The sequence below is a fragment of the Chrysochloris asiatica genome, unplaced genomic scaffold, assembly GCF_000296735.1.
Source record: "Chrysochloris asiatica unplaced genomic scaffold, ChrAsi1.0 scaffold00099, whole genome shotgun sequence".
Lineage (NCBI taxonomy): Eukaryota > Metazoa > Chordata > Mammalia > Afrosoricida > Chrysochloridae > Chrysochloris > Chrysochloris asiatica.
Genome location: NW_006408617.1, coordinates 279,371 through 307,269, shown reverse-complemented (window position 1 = coordinate 307,269; position 27,899 = coordinate 279,371). Strand labels below are relative to the sequence as shown.

At 39.0% G+C, this 27,899-nt stretch overlaps 1 protein-coding gene across 1 annotated transcript in view; it reads left to right on the top strand.

Moving 5' to 3' along the window:
• Positions 1-27,899, top strand: part of DPP4 (dipeptidyl-peptidase 4) — a 124,328-nt gene that overhangs the window by 54,464 nt on the left and 41,965 nt on the right. The window contains exons 6-11 of the mRNA XM_006866987.1: positions 3,248-3,300; positions 3,402-3,474; positions 5,073-5,193; positions 13,277-13,437; positions 15,006-15,118; positions 27,377-27,512. Of these exons, the coding sequence (XP_006867049.1) occupies positions 3,248-3,300; positions 3,402-3,474; positions 5,073-5,193; positions 13,277-13,437; positions 15,006-15,118; positions 27,377-27,512 (657 nt within the window). The remainder of the gene's footprint in view (positions 1-3,247; positions 3,301-3,401; positions 3,475-5,072; positions 5,194-13,276; positions 13,438-15,005; positions 15,119-27,376; positions 27,513-27,899) is intronic.

Sequence of the window (27,899 nt, the reverse complement as noted above, 5' to 3'; positions counted from 1 at the left end):
TGTCTCCTGGCTGCCAGCACTCAGTCCCTCTCTTTCCATGAGTCTAGAGTCCTCAGATGCTCCGTTTCTCCATGTCCTCATCACTGCCTCCATCTCTGATGTCACTGCTTCTCTGGATAGGGTCCTGCATTCTGCTTGTGCTCTTCTATCTTGATGGTCCTAGGATCCTCTGTTTCTGAACTGTAAGATTAACTACTCTTCCATTTTTGTTACATAACTTCTACCTTTAAAGTTGTGACAGTTGCAAGTAGTCATGATAACAATTAATCACTATTGAATCATAAGAATCTTATGATTCTCTTTTCACCAGACCCATCTAGACAAGATGAAAACTAACAGTGTGGACTTCCCCCCGCACACTCTTAAACTAAACTCCCTCTTGAAAACTTGTAAGCCAGTCACTTCATGCCTTTATCACCCCCTCATTTTAGGTAGTCAGTGTCAAAGTTCATCTCTATCTACTCTGTGTACAGAAGGGATAGGATTGATACTTGATGTGAAGACTCGTTCCCTCTCTGTTGGTATTTTAAGCTACTACATCCATAAGTATAGGTCAAGTTCATCAAATTGTAGCAATTTACCCTCGTTTCCTTTATCAAAAAAAAAATTTATCATCCTTTAGTCACGTTCTCATTATCAAGCTATCAAGTCTAGGTCAAATGGGTACTATCGTAAGTTTGGGCATTCTTGTATGTCTCCCTTCACTTCATATCAGCTGGATGCTTCACTCTCAGTTCTAGCCCTCTGTAACTAGAGTAATCTTTCAGTTCAAAAACAGAGGATCAAGTTCATCAAATTGTAGCAATTTACCCTCAATTCCTTTATTAAAAAATTTATTTTTATATCTTCCTCTAGTCAAGTTCTGATTATCAAGCCATCGAGGCTAGGTCACATGGGTACTATCTGAAATGTGGGAATTCTTGTGCAACTCCCCTCAAGCTGGATGCTTCACTCTCAGCTCCAGCCCTCCATGGCTATGTCCTTGTCCATGGGCTCAAGAGTCCCTAGGTCTGATCACACTTCAGACCAACCAGCACTTGCTCTTTTTCTCCCTCATCTCCAGGTCATCAGGAGTCCATGAAATGTTGTTGAACTCAGCCCATTTCTTCATTGCTGTTTTTCCCCCTCTTCCACTCACCAGTAGACCAATGTGGGCGCCAGCAAACTTACATGTCTGCTCATGTGTTCCCTTGGAATTTCAGTCTTGGAGCAAGGGTTGTCCTGAAGGAACTTCAGTGCTTGCCTTGATGACTTCCTGTTCTTGTAGTAGTGAGCAACTTCTTGTTCTTGTAGTAGCCAATCATGCTACCATTTTTGTTTTGTGTTTTTCCTGATGATCTTTCTTTAAAAATGTATCTTCTATCACTCTAGCTGTTCCAGGAAGGTCTGCTTGTCCTTTCTAGTGGGAATGTCCCACCTCAGAAGGTTCTGGATGGGGCTCAGGATTCCACCTAAGGTCCTATATACTGTAAAGGCTCTGCAAGAGGCCTATTTCACTGGGCAAGATCTAGAACCACTTTTAGGTATTCCAATCAGTTATAGGCTGAAGACAGGCTTACAAGCTTTCTATAATTATTTTCCCAACATTCCTTTCTATACCACTCAAGTGTCTATTCTACAATAGTAGGCAAGGGAAGATGAGACTCATTTGAAAAATAAAGTCAATATACCAAATTTCTTGGGGATTTTTTAAAAATTATGAATTTGTCTTCCTGAAATAATCTCAACTCTTCTTAAGCTTATTTATATATTTAACCTGTACTCAACCTTTGAGCTTTAGACAAACCCAGAGGTTGTATAGCAATAAGCATGGGGCGTGTCAAAATAATCCAAGATTTAAGAGAGAACTATAATTTACAGAAACTGGGAACTTGAAACGTGTTAACATGAGCGAATAGGAAGGTGAGAAATAATTAGTTGGAAGATTTCTTCAAGATTAGGATCCTTGATTTTGTGTTTAGAGATGGGCAGTGTTATATTTGTTATAAATTTTGTTGTTGTTGTTAAGTGCAGTCAAGTCGGTTCTGACTCATAGTCACCCTGTATAGGGTTTCTGTAGAGTAGCTGGTGAGTTTGAATCACCAACCTTGAGGTTCAAACTGACCTTCTAGTCCAGTGCATTAACCCACAGCACCACACCAGGACTCCCGGGGATAATTACTCTTTCTCTATTTCTTCTTATTGGCAGAAGCTAATAAGAATCTGCAGGTAAAGGGGTTTGGGAAATACAGAGTAGATTCCTTTACCAGCATTACTGAGCAACTCACCAGCTGCTTCTCAGAAACTCTATACAGGATTGCTATGAGGAGGAACCAACTTGATAGCACTTAACAACAATAACAACAGCAATCTTGTTATATTAGCAATTTTATTAATGTTTTCAAAGAACCAAGATTTGATTATGGATTTTTCTGTATTGTATGCTTTTTATTTATGTTATTTCTTTTAACTTTATTATTTAGTTTCTTCTTTTTTGGTGATTTCGTTTTCTTTTCCTGTAGCTTCTTACAATAATTGTTTAAAATATTGATAATATGTGAATTTTAGTTGAAAAAGTCTATAACATTTTACATTTTTATCAGCAATGTACTAAGAATATACTTCCTCACCAACAATAGAGTTATAAATTTTTGGTGGTGATATAATAATATTTTGCTGGTAAACTGGTGTTGTTGTTCAGTGCCGTTGAGTCAATTCCAACTCATAGCAACACTCAGGGTTTCTGAGGAGTGGCTGGTGAATGTGAGTCCCCGACCTTACGGTTCAAACTGATATTGTAGTCCTATGCATTACCCTGCAGTGCCACACCAGTAAGTGTGTGGTGGTGGTGGTGATTATGTACTGTGTCATCTGAGGCTGTAAATCTTTATAGGAGCAGAAAGTTTCATCTTGCTCCCGCGGAGCCGCTGGTAGTTTCGAACTGCTGACCTTAAGGTTCGCAGCCTGATTCATAACCACTACACTACTAGAGTTGGTACTTCAACTTACTAGACATTCTGCAAAGGCTTCTTAGAAGAGGTTATAGACGATGTCCAGAAAAGATTGCTCTACATGGTTTGTATGATACATTCTAACATCAACATTTTAGGACTTTAGATAGGGGATTGTGAAATGTGATTAGATTTGATAATTAAACAATGAAATATCACCTCATCCCTCATTTTCAGTTCTTATAGCAAAGGGTCAGCTGCTTAGCAACAGCATCTCAAGAATCATAAAATCCTGAAACGTCTGTTTTCGTTTACAGCTATGGAGGCATTCCTACACAGCTTCCTATGCCATCTATGATGTAAATAAAAAGTAAGTGGCTTCACAATAATTTTCTCCTGTCTTTAAAAAAAAAAATTCCTCTGTGATTTAACATTTTTGTAATGTTTCTTTTCTTATATCTATTTTTTCAGGCAGCTGATTACCAATGAGAAAATTCCAAATAACACACAGTGGATTGCATGGTCACCAGAGGGTCATAAACTGGTTAGTGGGTATTTCCTATTGTCAGAAAAATAATGGCTCAGATATTTTGTGGATGATGCTAATCCTGACACCAAATGGTCGTTTTAGTAAGTCAGTGTTGTTAAGTCCTATCAAGTCGGTACTGAGCCATAGCAACCCAATATAGGGTTACTGAGGCTGTAAGTCTTTGTGGGAGCAGAAAGCCTCATCTTTCTTCCGCAGAGCAGCTAGTGGGCTCGAAATGCTGACCTTATGGTTCCAGTCCAATTCTTATCTGATGGAGCCACGGTGCCAATATCTCACTATAAAATACAGTGTTATTTCTCAGGATAATATCTTACTAGCTCAACACAGAAAATACAACTTCTGAAAGTTTCAGAGCTACTATTTGAGAATTGTTTATTCACTGGTAAAATGCTCATTCTAATTATCCTTTGTACTTATATATTTTTAAATGTTATACCTATCTTCTACTATGCTGTATCTTTTCATCATTGAATATATCTCTTCTAGTGCCAGGAAAATATCAGAAGCCCAATTGAATCTAACAGGAAGGTGGAATGTTTATCTACAATTAAACTTCCCCTTCCCAACATGCAATAGTACCTCTCTACTCACTCTCACCCAGAAAGAAAAGAAATACACCAGTGTACAGTGGTACAAGGACTCCTACTGTAGTGCTGTAGAGTAAGCCTTGGACTGCTAAATGCAAAGTCAGCAGTTCAAACCCATCAGCCACTCCTTGTAAACCCTATACAGGGTTGCTATGAGTCAAACTGACTTGAACGCACTTAACAAAAACAAAAGTGGTACAACCAGTTAATCACGTTACTAGCCAAAAGGTTAGTGGTTCAGTCCCACCCAGAGGTGCCTGGCAAGGCAAGCCTAGCTATCTACTTTGAAAATATCACAGTCATGAAGATTATGGACCAGTTCTACTCTGCACAGTGGGGATTGCCATGACTCATATTTGATTTAATAGCAACTAAAAACAAAATCATCCTATTGAAGTGTTCATGGTCAGTCTTCCGAGTCTTCACACACACTTTTAGGACCCATAGAAGAAGTCTTAGGCTTCTTATTTTTAACATACTAAGGAATGTGATGCTATAGGATAACCACTGAACCACTAGCCACAAGGTCAGTGGTTCAAACCCACCAGCTGCTCTTTGGAAATCCTATACAGGGTCTCTATGAGTCAGAATCAACTTGACAGCACTTAAGAACAACAACACTGTTTTAGGATTATTTGTGGATTGTTGGTGTTGAATGCTCTCGAGTCACTTCTGACACAGTGACCCTGTATAGAGTTTCCGAGGATCAGCTGGTTGGTTTTAACTGCCGACTTTATGGTTAGCAGTCCATTGCTTATCTTACAGTACCTCATCAGGACTCCATATTTGTGGATTATAAAATGCAAAATTGTAACTTAAGAATATGAGGGAGAGAAAAGAAAAAGAATGTTCAGGGGAGAGTGAATATTCTTTATCATGTTCAAACTGAGTATATAACCTATGGTGATATTTGCATAACAATAATTTTTAGCATAATTTTTTTTTCAATTTCCAGATAAGATATATATGTAATTATTGATACCAACTTGTTTCTCATCTTTCTAGGCATATGTTTGGAACAATGATATTTATGTTAAAAAGGAACCAAATTTCCCAAGTCAGAGAATCACATGGACGGGAGAAGAAGATGTAATCTATAATGGAATAACTGACTGGGTCTATGAAGGTAGAGATTTTAAAACTTTTTTAAAATAAGAAGTATCTTCAAGCTTTTTAAAACAGTTAAAAATTTATTTATAAATGAAGATATTCAATGACATTGAAAATAAATTGCATTAAAAGCCAGTCATGGAATCTCTTTTAGAATTTATAGCACCAGGTATTTTATATTCTCAGCAGTAGCTGGGGAATTTATGTCCTCATTGTTTCACAATACCCCTTTTGTATGTGGCTTACTGTAACAAACGGCCTTTCTTGTAGGTAGTTTTTCTGCTCTACCAGGGCATAAAAACAACCAGATTAACATCAGATGTTTTTCTAACCAGACCTTCCACACCCAGAAGTCATTAAGGAAAGCGAAATACTCCCACTACATTCCAAAGATGACAAAATATTGTCTTGAGGGGGGAAATTAAAGGGGTGGGAGTACTTTTTTTTATAGAAGAGTTGTGATCATATGAACTTGAACAAATCATGGTTCGCTGTTTGTTAAAAAAGAAGAAAATAATTTAAAAAGCTTAGAAAACTGAGTGGAAAACAAAACTAATCATATTTATTTAGGGATATTCTCTGTTTCAGAGATAAGACTTTTAGAAAGTATCAGAAAAACACTTTTAACAGTTATAGTTGCCAAGTTAAAAGGCATTTTGAGGCTATTCTAAACTATTCAGAAGATTGGTGGTGGTGGTGGTATCCTGTGGAGTCGGTTCCAACTCATGACAACCCTGTACAGGGTTTCTGTGGCTGTAAATCTTTACGGGAACAGAACACCTCGTCTTTCTCCCATGGAACAGCTGGTAGTTTCAAACTGCTGACCTTGAGGTTAACAGCCCAATTCGTAACCACTAGGCTATCAGAGCTCCTTATTCACATGATTGTTTCATACTTATTAGAAAGATCCTTATTTGATCTTCTTAGTTAAAACAATAATTTTTCTTCATGATTTAACCCATTCAAGTTCAATTATAAAGGATAATTGAAAAAAGTTAAAAGGTAAACAAATTCCCATATTCTAGTGGCTTGTCAGTTGATGTGATGGTCTGCAAGATGGGTTTGAACCACAAAGTCAGTGATACAAGCTCACCAGCCACTTCTTGGACACCCTACATAGGGTTGCTATGGGTTAGAACCAACTTGATGGCACTTAACAACAGCAACAGCAACAAATAAGTGTTTGGTTAAAATTTATGAAATTTACTAACACTAGTGTGACACTGTGGGTTAATATACTGGACTGAAAAATTGGTTTGATCCTCAAGGTTGGTAGTTCAAGCTCATACAGGGTTGCAATGGGTCAGAACCAACTCAACAACTCTTAACAACAACAACAAAATCCTGTCTTTATGGCAATTCAGAGCACTTCATCAGTGAATGCCAACCCCTGTGAGGTGCTGGAGACCCAGAAACAAATGCTACCTAGTCACTGCTCTCAGGAAATTTATCCCAGAGAAGGAGACACCAAGTGTCCTACTTAGGAAAGAGCACTCAGTCCAGAGGACATATTAGGAAGATACAGCAGGACAAGAGGTAATACAGGTGAGTTTGAACTACTGACCTTGTGATTAGCAGTCCAACACTTAACTTACTATGCCACCAGGGCACCTTTTTGTTTAATGTTGTTGTTAAGTGCCATTGAGTTGATTCCAATTCATAGCAACCCTGGATAGGGTTTCCAAGAAGCAGCTGATGGGTTTGAACTGCCACCTTGCTGTTAGCAGTCTAGTGTTTATCCTAGAACTCCACACCAGGACTTCTTTTTGATTACTAGAAGTGTTCAATCAAGTTAGGAAGGGGCAGTATAGTATGGATATGGACCACATGGATGCTAGAGTCTTGTGAGTCTGGGTTTATTACTTTTAACTCTACTGACTTGCAATTCTGAAGGATTCTATGGCAAAATATAGAATGATGCAGGAAACATACAAAGAAGATGGAAGAAATGCACAGAGTGTGGCAAAAATGGTCAAAGGTCAGCGATTTAAAGAGATAACATATGATAAAGAACCAAAATGGTATTGAAGTAAGAAGTACAAACTGCAATAAAGGCATTGATGAAAAACAAGGCTACAGGAATTGATGGAACACAAACTGAAATATTTCAATAAACTGATGCAGCACTGTAGGCACTCACTCATCTATCCCAAGACATTTGGAACAAAGCTACCTGGTCAATTAATTGGAAGAGAGCCATATGTATGCCCATTCCAAAGAGAGGTGACTTAATGGAATGCAGAAGTCATCGAGCACGATCATTAATATCACATACAAGTAAAGAATTGCTAAAGATAATTTAAAAACGGTTGCAACATTACATGGACAGAGAACTACCAGAAAATTCATCTTAAGTCTGAGGGATCTTGGCTGAGAGCATAGAATACTAGAAATATGTCTACTTGTGCTTTATTGGTTATGCAAAAGATTTTTACTATGTTGATCATGACAAACTCTAGGTAACATTGCAAAGAATGGGTATTCCAGAAAACATATTCTGTATTCATGAGGAACTGTACACAAACCAAGAGGCAGTCATTTGAACAAAACAAGGGGATCCTGAATGGTTTAAAATCAGGAAAGGTATGCACCAGGGTTGCATCTCTGCAATATGCTTATTTAATCAGTATACTGAGCAACTAATCTGAGAAGCTGGATTATATAAAGAAAAGCATACATAGTATCAGGCTTGGAGGAAGACTCATTAAAAACCTGTATTACGCAGATGATACAACATTTCAAGTTGTGAAGATGATTTGCTATACTGATGAAGATCAAAGAATACAGCCTTCAGCATGGATTGCACCTCAATGTAAAGGGAAAAAAACAAACTCCTCACAAGCGGACCAGTAAATAACATCATGATAAACTGAAAAAAGTTTGAAGTTGTCAAAGAGCTCATTTTGCTTGGATCCACAACTAACACTCATGGAAGCAATAGTCAGAAGATCAAACAGCATATTGCATTAAGCAAATCTGCTGCACAAAACCTCTCTAAAGTGTTAAAAGAGCAAAGATATCAGTTTCAGAACTAAGACCCAAGTCTCATATACGTGTGAAAGTTGAACAATGGATAAGGAAGACCATAGAAGAATTGATGCATGTGAATTGCAATGTTGTAAAAGAGTATTAAAGTATCATGGATTTCCAGAAGAACCAACAAATCTGACTTGGAAGAAGTGCAGACACTTAACAACAATTGTGAGTATGGCGTAGGACTAGGCAGTGTTTCATTCTTTCATGCATAGTACAGTCACTATGAGTCAGAAGTGACTCAAGGGTGCATAACTACCACAGCAACAACACTTTGAAAGCCATGTAACCCTAGGTTAATTATTTATCCTCTTTAGGCTTGCCGCATTTTTCTCCTCTGTATAATAGGGTATTCTGAGGAATCATTGAGACAATAGATATCAATTGCTTATCTGATGCCTAGTATATAGTTGTTGCTGTTCTTAATGGTGTTGAGTTCTGCAGAGCTGGTTCTGACTCATAGCAAACCTATAGTGTTTCTGAGGAGTGGCTAGTGGATTTGAATCACCAACTTTGCTGTTCTTACCAACTTTGTGGTACAATGCATTTTCCTACAGTGCCACACCAGTACTCCTCCATGTTAACATTCATTTCATGTCAGCTATTCATCAGGATAATCATTATTACTATTTTTATTAATATTATTGAAAATGGTCATTATAGAGAAAAGTTATAGAGAGGGTTCAAGAATTAAAAAAAAAAAAAAACTGATTAGAATGCATGATTTCCTAAAACTAAGGTTCTAGTTTCTATAATTTTACTTTCATATTTGCATTTAAGTTATTACATGAGATTTATGGATTCAATCAGCAGAAATGAATAAAAATCTCTATTATTCTCAGTAAAAATAACCAGTTGTTATTGACCACCACACATCTGACAGTTTGGTGCACCGTGGTGACTTGCACGTTGCTCTGATGGTGGAACCTATGCCACTGGTATTTTGTAAGCCAGCAGGTTCACCTGCAGCAGACAGATTTCGGCTGAGCTTCCAGACTCAAACAGATGCAGAAGGAAGAGAGGAAACGACTTCCGAATGTTTAGCTACTGAAAACATTATGAATAACAGTGAAGCACTGTCAGATACCAACACAATACTGAATACTGAAACATGATGAATAGCATCAGAATATTGTCAGATATAGTGCTAGAAAATGAGTACCTCAGGTTGGAAGGCACTCAAAGTAGGACTGGGGAAGAGTTGCCTCCTCATAGTAAGAGTTGGCCATGATGACTTGACTGGAGTAAAGCCTTCAAGACCTACATTTCCTTATGAGACACAACTCAAAATGAGGAGATACAGTTGCAAACATCCATAATAATTGGAACATGGAATTATAAAATATGAATCTAGGAATATTGGAAATTGTAAAAAATGAAATTACTGGTGATTGGAATGGAAAGATTGGAAACAAAGAAACATCAGTAGTTGAAAAATATGGCCTTGGAGATAGAAATGATGCTGGAGATTGCATGATAGGATTTTGCAAGACTAATTACTTCTTCACTGTAAATACCTTTTTTAAACAACATAAAATGTGATTGTACACATGGACTTCACCAAATGGAATATACAGAAAACAAATTGACTACATTTGTGGAAAGAGACAGTACAAAAGCTCCATATCATCAGCCAGAATAGGACCAGAGGTGGACTGTGGAACAGACCATCAATTGCTTATATGCAAGTTCAGGATGAAGCTGAAGAAAATTAAAACAAGTCCAGGAGAGCCAAAACATGACTTTGAACATATCCCACCTGAATTTAGAGATCATCTGAAGAACAAATTTGATTAATTAGATACTAATGACCAAAAGCCACAGAGCTGTGGGATGACATCAAGAATATACAGAAAGCAAGCAAAAGGTTATTAAGAAGACAAGGAATAAAGAAAAGATCAAAATAGATGTCAGAAGCACTGAAACTTGCTCTCCAGTATAAAGAAGCTACTGCAAATGGAGGAAATGAGGAGGTAGAAGAACTGAATAGAAAACTTCAGAGAGCAGCTGGAGAAGAAAAAGTCAAATATTATAATGAAATGTGTAAATATCTGGAGTTAGAAAACCAAAAGGGAAGGCAAGCTCAGCTTTTCTCATGCTGAAACCACTGAGGAAAAAATTCAAGCCTCAACTTGCAATATGGGATTTTGGGGTCAAAATACTGAATGATGAAGATCAAAATAAGATGGAAGGGATGCATAGAGTCACTATACCAAAAAGAAATGGTTGATGTTCAACCATTTCAAGAGGTAGCATATGATCAAGAGTCAATGATACTGAAGGAAGCAGTCTAAGCTGCAATGAAGGCATTGGCAAAGAACAAGCCTCCAGGAATTGAACTAATGGAATATAAGTATAATCTTTCAACAAACTGATGTGGCACTGAATGCACTCACTCATCTATGCCAAGACATTTGAAAGACAGCTACCTGGCCCATCCCAAAAAGAGGTGACCCAACAGAATGTGGAAATCATCAAACAATATCATTAATATCACATGCAAGTAAAATTTTTCTAAAGAGAATTTAAATAGGCTGTAATAGTACATTAACAGGTAACTGCCAGAGATTCAAGCCAGATTCCAAAGAGGCTGTGGAAGGAGGTATATCATTGCTGACATCAGATGGCTCTTGACTGACAGCAGAGAATACCAAAAAGATGCTTACCTCTGCAAAGACATTTGACCATGTGGATCATGACAAGTTATGGACAGCATTGTTGAGAATGCGTATTCTGGAACACATAATCATGCTCATAAGGAAGCTGTGCATAGACCAAGAGGCAGTTGTTCAAACAGAATGAGGAGACACTGAATGGTGTAAAATCAGGAAAGTTGTGCCCCAGGGTTGTATTTTTTCACCACAGTTATTCAGTCAGTATGCTGAGCACATAATCCGAGAAACTGGATTATATGAAGAAGAACATGACATCAGGATTGGAAGGAGACTCATTAACAATCTGTGATATGTAGATGATGCAACCTTGCTTGCTGAAAGTGAAGAGGACTTAAAATACTTACTGACGAAGATCAAAGACCACACCTTTTGGTATGGGTTGCATCTCAATGTGTAGGAAACAAAAATCCTTATAAATGGAAAAAAGATTGAAGTCTAAGACCTCACTTTGCTTGGATCCACCATCAACATTCATGGAAGTAACCATCAAGAAATCAAACGATGCATTGCATTAGACAAATATTGCTACACAAGACATCTTTAAAATGTTCAAGAGCAAAGATATCAGTTTGAGGACTAAAGTGCACCTGATCCAAGCCATCGTATTGTTAATAGCCTCATATATATGAATGTGAAAGTTGGACAATGAATAAGGAAGACTGTGGAAGAATTGATGCATTTAAGTTATGGTGTTGGAGAAGACTGCAAAAATAACAAACTAATCTGTGTTTGAAGTAGTACAGTCAGAATTCTCCTCAGAAGTCAAGATTTTGTCTCTCATACTTGGGACATATTATCATTAGGGACCATTCCCTAGAGAAGAACATCATGCTTGGTAGAGTAGAGGGGCAGAGAAAAAGAGGGAGAGCTCCAACAAGATGGATTGGCACAGTGGCAGTAACAATGGCCTCAAGCATAGCAGTAATTGTGAGGACCTGGTGGTGTTTGTGCTGTTTTACATAGGATCACAATGATGACAGGCACTTAACAACAACAACAACACTTGCCATTGAATCAAATTTTACTGATAACAATCTCATGTGTGTCAGAGTGCAACTTCGCTTCATAGGGATTTCAGTGCTGACTTATTGAAAATAAATCACCAGGCTTTCTTTCAAGGAGCCTCAGAGTGGACTTGAACCACAAGATTTTTGGTTATAAGCCTAGTGTTTTAACTTGTGCACCACCTAAGAACCACTTTCCTTGAATAAACGAAAAGGGGAAAAGTCCATAGCTGTTAAGTCAATTCTGACTCATTGTTGTTGCTAAATGCCATCAAATCAATTCTGACTTATAGCAACCCTGTATAGGGTTTCTGAGGGGTGACTCTTGGGTCTGAACCACCAACTTTGCAGTTAGCAGTCTAGTGCTTATCCTGCAGTGCCACACCACGACTCCATTCTGACTCCAAGTGACCCCCAGATAACAGAGAAGATCTACTCCACAGGAATTTCAAGGCTACTTTCCCAGATAGTAGGTTTTTGGATACGAAAAAAACTCAAACTCACTGCCATCTAGTTGATTCTGACTCATAACAACATTGTAGAACAGAGTAGAACCGCGTTTTAGTTTATCCAAGACTGTAACTCTTTATGGGATCAGACAGCCTCATCTTTCTCCCAGGGAATGACAGGTGGGTTCAAACCACAGACCTTTCAGTTAGCAGTCTAACACTTACCCCACTCGTACCACCAGGGCTCCTTGAATTGACATCATAATAAATTAAGCATAGAGAAGAGTTGCATTTGCCAGGGACTAAGAATAAGTCCAAAAATGTGTTAGAAAGACTTTTTTCTTTCATTTGCCTCTCTCTTTCACCCTTTTCCCTTACCCACCAGAAATTTTCATTTCTGGACTGGGTAAAGGGATGTGTCTCAGTACGGGTCTCATGGAACCTTATTTGTGCCAAACTCAGTAGTAAACTCTGGGCACCATATTGGATTGATTGCCTGAAGCGCCACACCACCCACCAGTACCCTGCGGGCTCAGTACAAACTGAGCCCAGTTGGGGAGAATGTGCTAGCGTGTTGACTGCTTGAAAATTAGAAAGGAGAATCAGCCTCCTGTGTGAAATTTACTTTTAGTATGTTTTGAGGCATAAATTTAGAGGATTCTAAGATAAAGAAAAAATGTAGAGCATGTATTAAATATTGTGCGCTAAAATATTCTAAATGGTTCAACGGGTTACTTATTTTTACAATCCAGATATAATCCTGAAGATTTTATTTTTATTCATTTGTATTACTCTGCATTTGGAAACCCAGCAAATGCAAAGTGGTTCATTAGTTGAACTCTACTGTAATTACTAAAGCTAATGAGAACAATATTTTGAATGCCAAAGCCAATTTATCAGCTACTTCTTGTAACAGAACAATTTATGTCTTTTTTCAGAGGAAGTCTTCAGTGCCTACTCTGCTCTGTGGTGGTCTCCAAACGGCACTTTTCTAGCATATGCCCAATTTAACGACACAGACGTCCCGCTTATTGAATACTCCTTCTACTCTGATGAGTCACTGCAGTACCCAAAGACAGTGCGGGTTCCATATCCGAAGGTCTGTGCTCCTATCCACTTAGTGGTTCAGTAATTTGATGGGAGGAGAATGGTTTCTTTTAAACCCTTCCTGCTAATGAAAATATTGTCAGTCTCTCTTCAACAGCTTGCTGTGATTACTCTTGCTGAAGTCAACAGCATCTGGCAATTTTAAAGTATTTTTATTATCCTAGGAAAGAGTGTGATTTAAGGTTTTGTAAATTCTCCAAAAACTTTGAGGAATGACAAGCAGAAAAAGATGGGAGAAATGCTTTTGAAAGAGGTAGGGGGAATGAAAATGTTTGAATGGAAGAATCGAGAGGCTGTAATTGAATCAGTCAGAAACTCATCTCGTTTGGAATGTGCACTGGATGAACTTGAAAAGCTTGGTTGTGTATCATATTTTAGTACTCATCAGTCAGTTGCCTGACTAGTGTTAATAGTTCAATTATAGATTTGCCACTAATGTATATTTTGCAGGTCCTACATTGGGAATAACAGTTTAATGTCTTGATTTTTCAAGGCTGTTTCCTCCGTCTAGTGTACTTGTTTTTTAATATTGAAGAGTTTGGTTAAGCATTGTAAGACAGAAAGGAGGAGACATTGTAAAACAGATTTAGGAGGGAACCATGAATTTTTCACAATGGCCACTGTATGATTTGTTGAAAAATCTAATAGTAAAGTTGTTTTGTTACAAGCAATTTGGAAAAATGGGTTTTCATTTTTATCAACTCATTCAAATCCTTTATGAAGAGTTGCCATTTTAAAACAACGTTGGAAGCTCAAAGAAATCAGAGATTAAATGTGAAGATATGTTTGCCAGTGGAGTGTTATTTTTTGAATAGTAAAACTGGCAACAAAGAAAAACCCCAAAACATAAAATATTCTCACTAAAAATACCATGTTATTTCAAACTTATCCGTCAATTGAAGATGTATTATGAAAAAAATCTATGAAACCCTTGTAAGTATATTTTTGTCATGATATTTGTTGTACAGCTCCAACATGATGAACCTGAACTTGGAGTCAAAATAATCACGTCATAATTAGAAACATTAGCCCCTAGCTCAGGTCAAGGAATTTTCCTGGTGGATTGTGTCTTTGGGCAAAGTGTTCTTCACAGAGACCAGCCTTTAAAAATGTCATGTCTGGTGGAGTCAAGCTTTATTTGAAAATAATAGAATTTATTTCAATGAGTTTATTTTCTCCTTGCATGAAGTACAAAATTCTCAGTATTCATTGTTTAGCCAGGACTGCTTTATGTCCTTAGGTGATATATATATGTTTGTTGTTAAGTGCCATTGAGTTGATTCCGACCCATAGCAACCCTGTATAGGGTTTCTAAGGAGCAGCTGGTGAGCTTGAACCACTGACTTTGCAGTTCAAACAACTTTGCAGTCTGCAAAGTTAGTCCACAGCGATATATATATATATATATAAATGTGAAAAGATCACATTTCTCCAAGATTATATTAATTTTATCTAAATTATTTTAATGTGTCTGGTTGATAACATTTATGCCAATAATGTATAGTTTTTAATTTGTGCTATTTTTTGATGACTGCTAATCTCATTATTACTGTTTTCTAGGCAGGAGCTGTGAATCCAACTGTAAAGTTCTTTATTGTAAATACAGATTCCCTCATCGCAACAGCTAATGCAACTTCTGTCCAAGTAGTTGCTCCAGCTGCCATGTTAACAGGGTAAGACTCCTGACTAAATGCTTGGGTTGCAACTAGTTTCACAGATCTCAGGAAGAGCATTTTAGAAATGAGTGGCAGAATCTATTATAGCCTTGCATCCTGTCACCGTGCAATGGCAGACATTCATTCTCTCATTCAGGAGCTCTTTGTTGAACTCCTACTTTAAAATGGGCATTGCTCTAGTGATGAAGAATCTCAATGAACAAAGCAGACAAGTCTCTAGAGTCTCATAGAGCCTATGCTTTTGTTTGGGCAGGCAGGTAGTAACCAGGGAAGCAAATAAAATGATCAATTTAGAAGGTGAAAAATGTGAAGAAAAAACAAAACAAAACTAAAGCTTTAGTTGTTAGTGCTGCTATAACAGAAATACCATAAGTAGAAAAAATGTATTCCCTCAATTTCCTTGCTGTTAAGTACCATTGAGTCAGTTCCAACTCATAGTGACCCTGTTAGTATTTCTGAGGAACAGCTTGTGGTTTTGAACTGCCAACTTTGTGGAAAGCAGTTCAATGCGTATCCTATACCAGGCCTCTCACAGTTTATTGTTGTTAAGTGCCATTGAGTCAATTCCAACATATAGCGACCCTGTATAGTGTTCCCAGGAGTCTTGGTGTAATGCACCAGACTGCAAAGCCATTTGAACTGCAAGGTCGGCGGTTCAAGCTCACCAGCTGCTCCTCGGAAACCCTTTACAGGGTCACTATGGGTTTGAATCAACATGACAGCACTTAACAACAACAACAACATAGTGTTTCCAAGGAGTGGCAGGTGAGCTTTAACTGCCGACCTTGTGGTTCAAACCGACTTGCAGTCCAGTGCATTAGCCCACAGCACCACACCAGGATTCTCACAATTTAGGAGACTAGAAACCCATATTCAGGGTGCCAGCTCCCTGAATTTGGAGGTCTAAACTCCTAAAAGAGGAAGACTTTCTCTCTGTCAGCTCTGGGGAAGTTCTGTATCTCGTTGCAATGTTTTTGGGCTGAGCATCCCTGGGAGATGTTCATGTGTCTTGTCATGAATCTTCCCTCAGATCTAGAAGTTTCCTATCACAGGGACCGCAGGTCTTCTTTCTTGGGGTAGTGAATCCCCCCTTCCCTTCTCACTTTTCTCTCATTTTATCTCTTTGTAAGATAAAAGATGATACAGACCACACCCGTGGAAACTGCCTTTACATCTGTATCAGGGTGTGACATGAGTTGTTGTTGTTGTTAAGTGCCGTCGAGTCGGTTCCGACCCTTAGTGACCCTGTACAGGGTTTCCGAGGCTGTAAATCTTTACGGGAGCAGAAAGCCTCATCTTTCTCCCGCGGAGCGATTGGTAGTTTCAAACTGCTGACCTTGCGGTTCACAGCCCGATTTGTAGCCATTACGCTACCAGAGCTCCATGACATGAGTAAGGGTGTTGAATTCCATGTGAAGTGATCATGCCATAGGGGTGATCACATCATTATGTAACAGCCAAACCATAGACCATTGTGGCCCAGCTAGTTGCCATATTTTTTGAGGACACAATTCAGTTCATGACAGTAGATTAAAGGGGGACAGAGGTAGTGTGGGAAGCTCAGAGAAAGCCACTCTAGTAAGATGACCTGTAAGCAAAAATGTAAGGACAGGAAAGGACCTATCTGCATGGAGAGCTGGGGGCAAAGAGAAAGAGTAAATGCAAAAACTCTGCATAGAAATATGTTTGGGGGCACTAGAGGAACAGCTAGGCAGCCAGGTGACTAGACCAGACCATGATATTCTTCCAGGGGAAGGCTTAGAGAAACTCAGGGAAACTGAATTAAATTTAAAGACATCTATAACACCAATGTGCTTCAAGATGTCCTTAGTGATTTAAGACTCCTCTAGCAACTAGTTGATTTTCCTGTAAAGATAGCCACCATATTGGGTGAAATGTATGACCATTAAATAGCTCTTTGTTGGTTTAATTTTTGTGTTTAAATAACAGCTAGCATATTCTGGAAATGGCTGGGTGGTGGGAATAGTTAATGCACTCAGGTGTTAACTGAAAGGGTGGAGGTTCAAGTCTACCCAGTGATACCTCTTAAGAACTGACAATCTGCTTCTCAAAAACCATCATTGGTAGCTCTTTGGAGTCTAGTTCTACCCTAACACACCTGACATCTCCTTGCATTGAGATTGACTTTGTGGATACCGGTGATTTTTCTGTTCTGTTTTGTTTTTATTGTTGTTGTTGTCAAGTGCTGTCAAGTTGATTCTGAGTCATAGCAACCCTAAATAGGGTTTCCAAAGAGCAGCTGGTGGGTTTGAACTGCCAACTTTGTGGCTCACAGTGCAGTGCTGATCCTACAGCGCCACACCAGGAAACCACATATTAAATACTCAGTATGTACTAGGTACAAGGCATTATCACATGTCTTATCTTATTAATCTTTGCAGTAATTCTCTCTTTATAAAAAAAAAGAAACTGTTATAGGCCTGACCAGTTGTGAGACCTCAGATATGTAATTTACAAATCTAGAGGATAAGAAAATGATCAAGTAGGAGTCTTTATTCAAATGTCTTTCCGACTTAAAAGAAAGAGCTATTAAACACTGTGCCTGCCATGCACCCCCTCTGTGTGAGTACAGCTAGTGCCCACCGATTCCTATAGGGAACATCAGAGCCACATGGAAGCATCCTCTTTCCTTGGGGTTTCATTGCCTATACCAATCAGACCATGGACTTTGTTATTAGTGTTGTTAACTATCATTAAATCAGTTCCGACCCATAGTAATCCTATGTAGGGTTTCCGAGGAGCAGCTGGTGAGCTTGAACCACCGACCTTGCAGTTAAAATGGCTTTGCAGTCTTGCGCATTAACCCACAGTGTCATACCAGGACTCTGTGGACTTTATAATTATTAATTTATTGACTAGGCCAGAATATCTATATCTTTCTATTTTATCTGGGGCAAAATCAGTATCAGTAAATTAAAGCTTGTGGGTTTTTTGTTTTGTTTTGTTTTTCTCTTTGTCAAAACAAACAAACCCAAACCCATTGCCACTGAGTTGATTCTGACTCATCGTGACCCTCAAAGACAGAGTAAAACTGCTCCATTGGCTTCAGGAGACTTTAAATCTTTATGGGAGTATGTAGCCTCATCTTTCTCCTGCAAAATGGCTGCTGAGTTTGAACCACCAACTTTCTGATTCGTAGGCCAACACAGGTGCCACCAGGATTCCTTTGTGAGGACAGAGGCAGCGGAATAGTGTAATGATAGAGTTAGTTTTTACTGAGCACTGGCTATGGGCTGCGATAGTTCGGTGTGTTCTGCCTGTGGTGTCGTTTATTCCCCACCAGCACTCTATGGATCCTTTTCACAGCCATTTTACAGATAAAGGAACAAAATCTTCACAATTTAAAAATCACTTTCCAAAGGAACAGTTGTGAAGTGCTCAGGAAACATCAGCAAGTCTAAGGGTTTGTTTTTCACTCTGTCTGAATTAACCTTTTCACTCACTGTGATTCTTTACCCTACACTCATGGTAAGGATGGCCTCACTCACTGGGTATTCTATGTTGAATGTATTGACTAAACAATCTTTTCTAGAAATGCAATAAATATTTGTTTTATAAGGTATTTAAAACACCACTCGGGTCTCTATTACATCAGCTTGGTTTGGCCAAAACCATGCTCTAGGGTTTTTATGGCAAAAGGTTCTGGTACATTGTGATGATCCATTTTCTGACCAAATGCAAAGATCCCATAAGTGCCAAGTAAAGACAAGTTGTGTCTTTTGGGAAAATGCCCAGCAAGCTCTGTTGTGTTGCCTGGTAATTCACTATTTTCTGAAACATGAGTCCTTACAGAATCAATATGTTTCTTCTCTCCTGTGCTTCTGGTCAAGTATTATTCATCTCCTCAGTCCTTTACTGCAGCTCCTCCAGCAAGTGAAAACATAAAGGATTGTTGTTGTTGTTAGGTGCCATCAAGTGGGAAATGACTCATAGCAACCCTTTGCACAGCAGAATGAAACACTACCCAATTTCATTCTGCTGTGCACTATTGTTGCCAACCTCACTATTGTTGCCACGCTTGAGTCCATCAATGCTACCACTGGGCCATCTCGTTGGGGGTCTACCTCTTTTTCTCTGACCATCCACCTTACCAAACATGATATCCTTCTCCAGTGACTGGTCCCTCCTGACAATATGCCCAAAGTATGAGAGACGAAGTTTGGTCATCCTGGCCTCCAAGGAGCACTCTGGCTTCACCTTTTCCAAAATGCATCTATTTGTTCTTTTGGCAGCCTATGGCACTTTCAATATTCTCCTCCAACACCATCATTCAAAAGCATCAATTCTTTTATGGTCTTCCTTATTCACTGTCTAGCTTTTGCATGCATATGAGGTTATTGAAAATACCATGGCTTGGGTCAGGCGCACCCTAGTCCTCAAGCTGACATCTTTGCACTTCAACACTTTAAAAAGGTCTCATGCAGCAGATTTGTCTAATGCAATACGTCCTTTGATTTCTTGACTGCTGCTTCCATGAGTGTTGATAGTTGATCCAAGAAGAATGAAGTCCTTGACAACTTCAATCTTTTTTTCATTGATAAGAATGTTGTTTATTGGTCCAGTGGTGAGGATTTTTGTTTTCTTGACATTGAGATGTAATCTATAACGAAGGCTGTGCTCTTTGATCATCATCAGTAAATGTTTTAAGTCCTCTTCACTTTCAGCAAGCAAGGTTGTATCATCTGCATATCGCAAGTTGTTAATGAGTCTTCCTCCAATCCTGATGCCACGTTTTTCTTCATATAACCCAGCTTCTGGGATTATTTGCTCAGCATACAGTTTGAATAAGTATGGTGAAAAAATACAACCTCCAGCAAGTGGAAACATATAGGATAGTCTCTTCTAATTGACTCCTGTGTTTATATATCTATATGGAGTCCTGGTGTGGCGCTGTGGCTTAATGCGCCAGACTGCAAAGGCGTTTGAACTGCAAGGTTGACGGTTCAAGCTCATCAGCTGCTCCCCGGAAAACCTATACAGAGTTGCTATGGGTCGGAACCGACTCGACAGCACTTAAAAACAACAAATATTTCTATGTACCAATCTTTGGAGTCGTGAAGTAAGGTCAGCAATTCAAAGCCACTCCTTGGAAGTCTTAAACAGGAGGGTCACTATGAGTCAGAACTGATTTGGTGGCATTTAACAACAACAACAACAATGGCAATTTGAAAGTTCAAAGTATTTGAAAGAAAGCAGCATATAATACCAAATTGTAGGTCTCTTGTTTTATATAGAATAATGAGTTTTAGAGTCATTTCACATTACTATGCAGGACAACTAAATTCCGTAGACAAGTTCTACAAGGTCAAGGCTAATCTTCTAATAGTGTCTCCAGTGCTAGAAGGCTTCTGGGACATAGGGTATTCCAGAATCAATATTTGTAGAATAAATGAATTCATAAATTGATGAATGGATGGGTGGAGGGATAAGGTGGCTGTTATATGTGACTTTGTGTATGAGAAATAGTAGTTCACAGAGCCAGTTCCAAAGATGACCCTCCACAGAAATCCCATTTTCTTACCTCCTCCCAGCAATGCACTCATTCTTTGGCCTGAAGCTCAAGGAATGGGTAGGGTGTATTTTACTGAGATGACTGATCCCACCCAGCATCTGCTAAATGACTCCAGAGACCCCTCACACTCAGCTCATGACCTGCCCCACACTTGTTTGCTCATAAATCTCTATGAATAGTTGATGACCCTTAGTCTTAAACGTAGATGCATCTGGGCCTGGGGTTGTCACATAAAAGGTAAATAAATGAGACTGGAATACTCTGGGATGACGATGACATCTGCTGTTTAACAAGAACGGAGGCTAGATTATGGACTTGTCTGCTATGGAGATTGCATCCTTCAGATATGTTCATCTCGCCCTACCCATTTCTTTTCCCAATTACTTGACTGTCAGGACCCAGAGGGTTGGCATCTCTATCAGAGTAGAGGGTGGCATGGAGCCACGGCCAGCACTGGCAGTACTGGTGGTACACCCACTTCCTTGGGTGAGTCACTGAATTAATCACTCCAGGGTCTGCAATTGCTCTTAGTAGCATATTTCTCTCTAATAGTCTTCCCAGTAGTAAATGCATGCCTCCTTTTCAGTATCCTTAATATACCAAAAGACCCATTTATACAACTTTATAAATTAAGGGAATTAATATTGGAAACCCTATACAGGGTCGCTATGGGTCAGAATTGACTCGATGGCACTTAACAACAACAACAACAATGCATGGTGCTAAGACAGGCAAGTCACTTTACAAAGGAATTCCTCATGCTTGCTTTACAAAAACAAGTCTCTCAGTGAACTCAAATATGGTTTGCTTTATAAAATTCAGTTTACACACTAATGTCCAGATTTCATTGAGTGAAGAATTTTATGCCTAAAAGAAGCAAGAGAAAGAAGCTAGCTAGCAATGCTTAACAAAGGGATGGTTGGAAGTTTTACAGAGACAGTATAACATAGCATGACACCTGAAAGCAATTGTGGAATGGAATCCTGACTTTGCCACTGACCAGTGATGAGACCTCAGATATGTTATTTGAACTCTTTGTGATCCTGTTTTCTTGTCTGCAAAACGTGAGCTATAACATATAACAGTACCTGCCACATAGTTATTGTAACCTTTCATTAAAGCTCATAGAACAGTTCCTGGCAAATACAAAGCTCCAAGTAAGTGTGAATTCTTATACTTATGTCCAGAAAGTACTAAATTAAATGCATGAAATACCCTTGTACGAGTCCACTTCTAGTGGCTAGAAGAGCTGGTTGAATCACTAAGTCTGTGATAAGCAGCCATTGGCTGGAGAGAGGTCAGGTCGCCTGCTTTCCCTCTCCCCAAGCCATTGCATAACAAAAATCCACTCATTATCTGCCTCTCTGTTTTTGCAGAATAAAATTGGCATGTTGTTGTTGTCATTGATTGCCATCAAGTCAGTTCCTACTTATAACAACCCTACATAGGGTTTCCAAGGAGCAGCTCATGGGTTTGAACCACCAACTTTGTGGTTAGCAGTCCAGTGTTTATCCTACAGTGCTGAAGGGCTCCCTTTTTTTTTTTTTTCTTTTTCTTTCCAGGACTTAAGTGGGAATCTAAATGTCTCAGTTAAAAGTACAGTTGAGATGTACTTTTATTTTATTCCTTATATCATTTTCATGACTTCTTGACATTGTAGCCGAGCTTTAGCTCAGCTCATAGCTGGGTTATACATCCCCTGTAATTCTGAATCCTTATGAGAAACTGCAATTGCAGAAAGGTATGTTTATAAGAACATTAAAAAGTTACTGATCTGCTCAGAATCTGGAGAAATTAGCTCCTCTGAGACAGCCAGCTTAATAAAATCTGAAACTCTGCTTCAAAAAAAAGTTACTGATCATTCCAATAACTTGCTTTTATTGAGTATGAACAGAGTGCAAGGTACACCTTGGTCTGTTGGGAGTGACAAAGGCAGAGAGGGGACAGGTTCATTAAACTTTGGTCTAGAAGTGGGCCTGGAAGATGGCTGCTACATAAAGGTGAGTTTCTTGGCTGACTTCCCAAATTCCATTACTCAATGTTTTCACATGGGGAAAAGTTACTTTTATATTATTGGTATCTGAACTTGAAGTAGAATTTATGACATGTAGTAGATAAAGTAAGAAGCGGACACCTAAGGCACAGTGGATAAGTGCTCAGCTGCTAACCGAGCGGTCAGCAGTTCAAACCCACCAGTTGCTCTGCAGGAGGAAGATGGGACAATCTGCTTCTGTAAACATTGTATCCTTAGATGACCTATGAAGCAGTTCTATTTTGTCCCACTGAGTCACAATGAGTCAGAATAGACCTAATGACAAAGTACTGGGTGACCCCTTGATCATGTTAAAAGGTTTCCTCCCCATCCTCACCTCTCCATCCTTCCAACCAGAACATTTTAACAAAGGAGGGGGTATTTCTGGAGCACAGGTTCCTAACTTGTTGTCATTGCTATTAAGTACCATCAAGTCAGTTCAGACTCATAGTGAACCTGTATAGGATTTCCAAGGAGCGGCTGGTGGGTTTGAACTACCACACCAATGCCCATGTAAGGCTCAAAAATTGTGCGCCTGCTTGTAGTTTGTTTTTGTTTTTTCCTTAGAAAAGGGAATTCTTATAAAATTCTCAAAGGGTTTTTGACCTTAAAACAAACAACAACACTGGTGCAGAATGGGGTAAGTGCCCCGGAGCCCAGATACCAAATTCACTATGTCACTTATTCTTACATGGTCTTCCAGTAAAAACCTGTTGTGAGACCTTGGAAAAGTTACTTAAAACTATCTGTGCTTCAGTTTTAAATGGTGAAAACAAAATTGGTAATATTTCATGACCTGTGAAAATAACATGAAATTCAGATTTCAGTGTTTTATGGAAACATAGGCATGCTTGTTTGTTGATGTAGTGTCTATGGCTGCATTTTTGCTACAACAGCAGAGCTGAGTAATTATGACCAAAAACCTGTGTCTCTTCTAAAATATTTACTCTCTGGCCCTTTGTTGGAAATGTTTGCCAAACCCTGGTCTAGAAAATTAATTTCAAAAAACTTCCTTGTCTGTCATGCATTGCATTTATCTATTCCCCTTGCAAGTATTTTTTGTCTATCCTGGGTAAGATTTATTTGACTTTACATTTTCTCATCTAACTCCTCACTATTGGGTTCAATTCAGAAGAGTTAGAGGAGATAGGTTCACCCTTGCTCCAGGTCATGCACAAGAAGAGGCATTCCATGTTATAAAGGTTGTTGTTATTCTTGATCAATGCCTTTTGTCAGTTCAGACTCATAGTGACCTTTATGAGGGCTTCCAAGGAGTGGCTGGTGGGTTTGAACTGCCGACCTTGTGGTTAGTAGTCCAGTGCTCATTCTACAGCGTCGGCTGAGTAATATCACATTGTATGGATAGGTCATATTTGTTTATTCAGCTGTTGGACACTTGGATTGTTTCCACTGTTTGGCTATTGTGAATAAACCTGCAGTGAACATCGACGTCCAATTATCTGTTGGAATTCCTTCCTTCACTTCTTCTGGGTATAGGCCTAGGAGTGCTATTCCTGGGTCATTGCTATGAGTTGGAATCGACTCGGTAGCACTTAACAACACCATGGTATTTCTACATTTAACTTTTGAAGGAGCCAGTGCACAGGTTTTTAATAAACAGGAAAAAGGACTGAAATAAAGATGAGTCCATAGTTGTGGAAATTCTGTGCTTTGCTGCCACGTAGAGGAGGTGTGGTTTTCCTCCAGTGAGGCATCATGTGGATGGGGCAGCATGGAGGCACAAAGATCCCCAATCCTCACACCCATTCAGTGCCCTCAGCTGTCCAAGGAGATAGTGAAGTTGTGAAGGAAGTTAAGGTGATTTCCTCTGGGCCTGAGCCATCCCAAGTGCCCAAATATTTATTGTATGATTTAGTGTCTGTGAAGGGATTAGAGACAGGACGTGATCTGTAAATTCTGAGGAAGGACAGAGCTATTTAGGACACGAAAGTCAGGAAAGGATTTTTTTTTTCTTTCCTTCAGTACTGCATTCCACAAGCATGAGCTGAATCTTTATTTGTGCCAAGCTATCTGCTTCGCGCTGGATATACCCCTGAGAACAAAACAGATGTGGACCCTGTCCTCAGAGAGTTTGCAGCCAAGCAAGGCTCACAAAATGACAAGAGGAGAGGTGGAGTGCGAGGCGTGCAGGAATCAGTGTACTGATAGAAGTCTTTGGGAATTAAGTGTGTGTGCCCAGGAAAGGGAAGGGAAGGCCATAATACCAGATTGGGGAGGAGGGTATAAAGAAATATAAGGCATAAGATTCCCTTGGAAGCCTCTGACAAAAGGGAGAAAGATTTTAAGTAAACACTGGAGAGGCGTGATTTAAGAATTATCATTCAAAAATCCATAAGAGAAAAACAGAAAGAAAAAAAAAAAAATAGTAAATCATATTAAGATGCAAGCAGGAAAGGAAATGATGAATTCCATGCATGTTGCTATAAGTCAGAAAGTGGTTCCAAAATGTTTTTTGAAGGTATGTCCTAGGGGGAATGCAATGCTGGAGATACCTCTACTTGTATAAATTTATATTAAAATACCAGAGTTCCCTTCATTTCTTCAGTGATTCTTTGCTACAAATTTTTTAGAATTTAATTGTTTGTTTTTCAAAGTCTGTGGAGGTGTGAGTCAATTTTTTTCCCCATTTGCAAATGAAGTTGAGAAAGAGGTCAGCCATAGTTTCACCCTAAAAGGGAAAATTTCCTAGAGAAGCACGTCAGATTACCAGAAAAACCTCAAATCTCAGCCAGTGCCTTTGGCCTCACTGTTGTTTTTTTAAGACAGTAGAAAGAAGATGAGAAAACGCCTAGCACAGCAAAAGCCAAGTAAGGGCTTGATAATTTCTGAATACATGATTGGAGTCACAGATATGATATTAGCTGCTGTCTTTGCTGTAAGATGTATTTTAATTTCCAAAGTTGAACTGTATCTTAAACTTTAAGGTACTAAGTGATTTATCAGTCATTTAAAATTGTGCTTCCCAATAAGATTGATTACAGTGTCACAGTGGTACATTTCCATCTGTACCAATGTTTAAAAATAATGATTTCCTCAAATGATGTATTGCATTAGGCAAATCTGCTACACAAGACCTCTTTAAAGTGTTGAAGAGCCAAGATGTCAGCTGGAGGACTAAGGTTCCCCTAATCCAGGAGCTCTGGTAGCGTAGTGGTTACGAATCGGGCTGCTAACCTCAAGGTCGGCAGATCGAAACTACCAGCTGTTCTGCAGGAGAACGATGAGGCGTTCTGCTCCTGTAAAGATTTACAGCCTCAGAAACCCTGTACAGGGTCACTATGAGTCAGAACCGACTCCACGGTACTTAACAACAGCAATCCAAGTGTGATATTTTTAATAACCTCACATGCATGTAAAAGTTGCACATTAAATAAGGAAGACCATCAAAGAACTCATGCAATTGAATTATGGTGTTGGTTGTGGTGGTGGTTACGTGCTGATCTGTCAGTTCTGACCCATAGTAAACCTGCAGTTTCTGAGGCTATAAATCTTAATGGGAGCAGAAAGGCTCATCTTTCTCCTGCAGATCAGCTGGTAGTTTCGCCCTGCTAACCTTGAGGTTAGTACCTAGTAACCAGTACACTACCAGAGCTCATTTATGGTGCTGGAGTAGAATATTAGAAGTACCATGGACTGCCAGAAGAATAAACCAATCTGTGCTAGATTAGGTGCAGCCAGAACGCTCCTTGAAAGCCAGAATGGCCACACTCTGTCTCTCATATTGGTACATATTATCAGAAGGAATCAGTCCCTTATTTGGTAAATCAGTCCCATATTTGGTATAGTGGCATGCCGGAGAAAAGAAAAGAAGATCCCAATGAGATGGCACAGTAGTAGCAACAATCACTTCAAACATAGCAGAGATTGTAAGGTTGGTACAGGACCCAGGCACTGTTTCATTCTGTTGTGCATAGGGCTGCTGTGAGTCAGTACCAACTCACTGGCACCTAACAACAACAACAACCCTGATCTTTACCCTATAAAGCCCTGATCCTTCCTCTTCAGATTTTTTGTTTCCCTAACTTAAATATCATTTAAAAGAAACACATTTTATCAAGGTTGATAAAAGTGCTATTTTACATGGTATAAATCAAAGAGCATAGAATGGCAATTTTTAGGAGATGGAAACATTACCTTCAGAAAAGTATTGTAGGATAAGCACTTGACCACAAGGTTCGTTGGAACCGCAAGGTCAGTGGTTCAAATTCACCAACTGTTCCTCGGAAACATGGGGGGTTGCTTAGGGTCAGAACTGACTCACCAGCACTTAACACCAAACAACAGCAAGAGATGGAAGATATGTCAAGAAACAACATCTTAACATTTTGACATTTTTGTTTAATACAAGTTTCTATGGTTTTTCAGGAAAAAAAAATATTTTGGAACCCACACTTGTCATAATTTATTGCATAGTTCTCTCCTCAAATCCTACATAATTATATGAGGACATTTTCCCTAAACGATTCTATGTTTAGTAAACTACTTTTTTAATCATTCCAAAAACATAATAATGATTTTCTTCTTTTCCTTTCACCCTCCCTCCCTCTCTCCTTCCTTTCTTCTTTTTCCTTCCCACCTTCTTTCCTTCCTTTTTTCTGTTCTTCATTCCTTAATTCCTCCTTTCTTCCTCTTCTCCCTCCCTCTTTTCCTCTTTTTTTCTTTCCTCCAGGGATCATTACTTGTGTGATGTGACTTGGGTCAACCGAGAAAGAATTTCTTTGCAGTGGCTCAGAAGGATTCAGAACTATTCTATCATGGATATCTGTGATTATAATAAATCCAATGAAAGATGGTCATGTCCAGTGGTAAGACTGTTTGGAATGTTCTACTTCTACATCAGGGAGAGAATGAATGTTGGGAATCAGGAAATGAGGTTTGAGACCCTTTTGACTCTGTGTCTGATCCCGAGGAAGTAGGTAAGTCATGACTGATTAGCTATCTGGTGACACTGTTATTTCACCTATACCCACTACTCATATTGTTCTAGTTATGAATACTATCACTGGGAAATGGGTGATTAGAAACCCAGAAGATAGAATCTGATGTAAAAATTAAAAAGGTCAAAGAGGACCAGAGAGTACAGGTTAATGAAGAGTGTTTCCATAGAGAGAAATTGCAGGGTATAATGAATGATTGGTGAAGAGGCTATTAACCATTACCATAGTGTGATTATGTTTAAGTAGCAATCAACT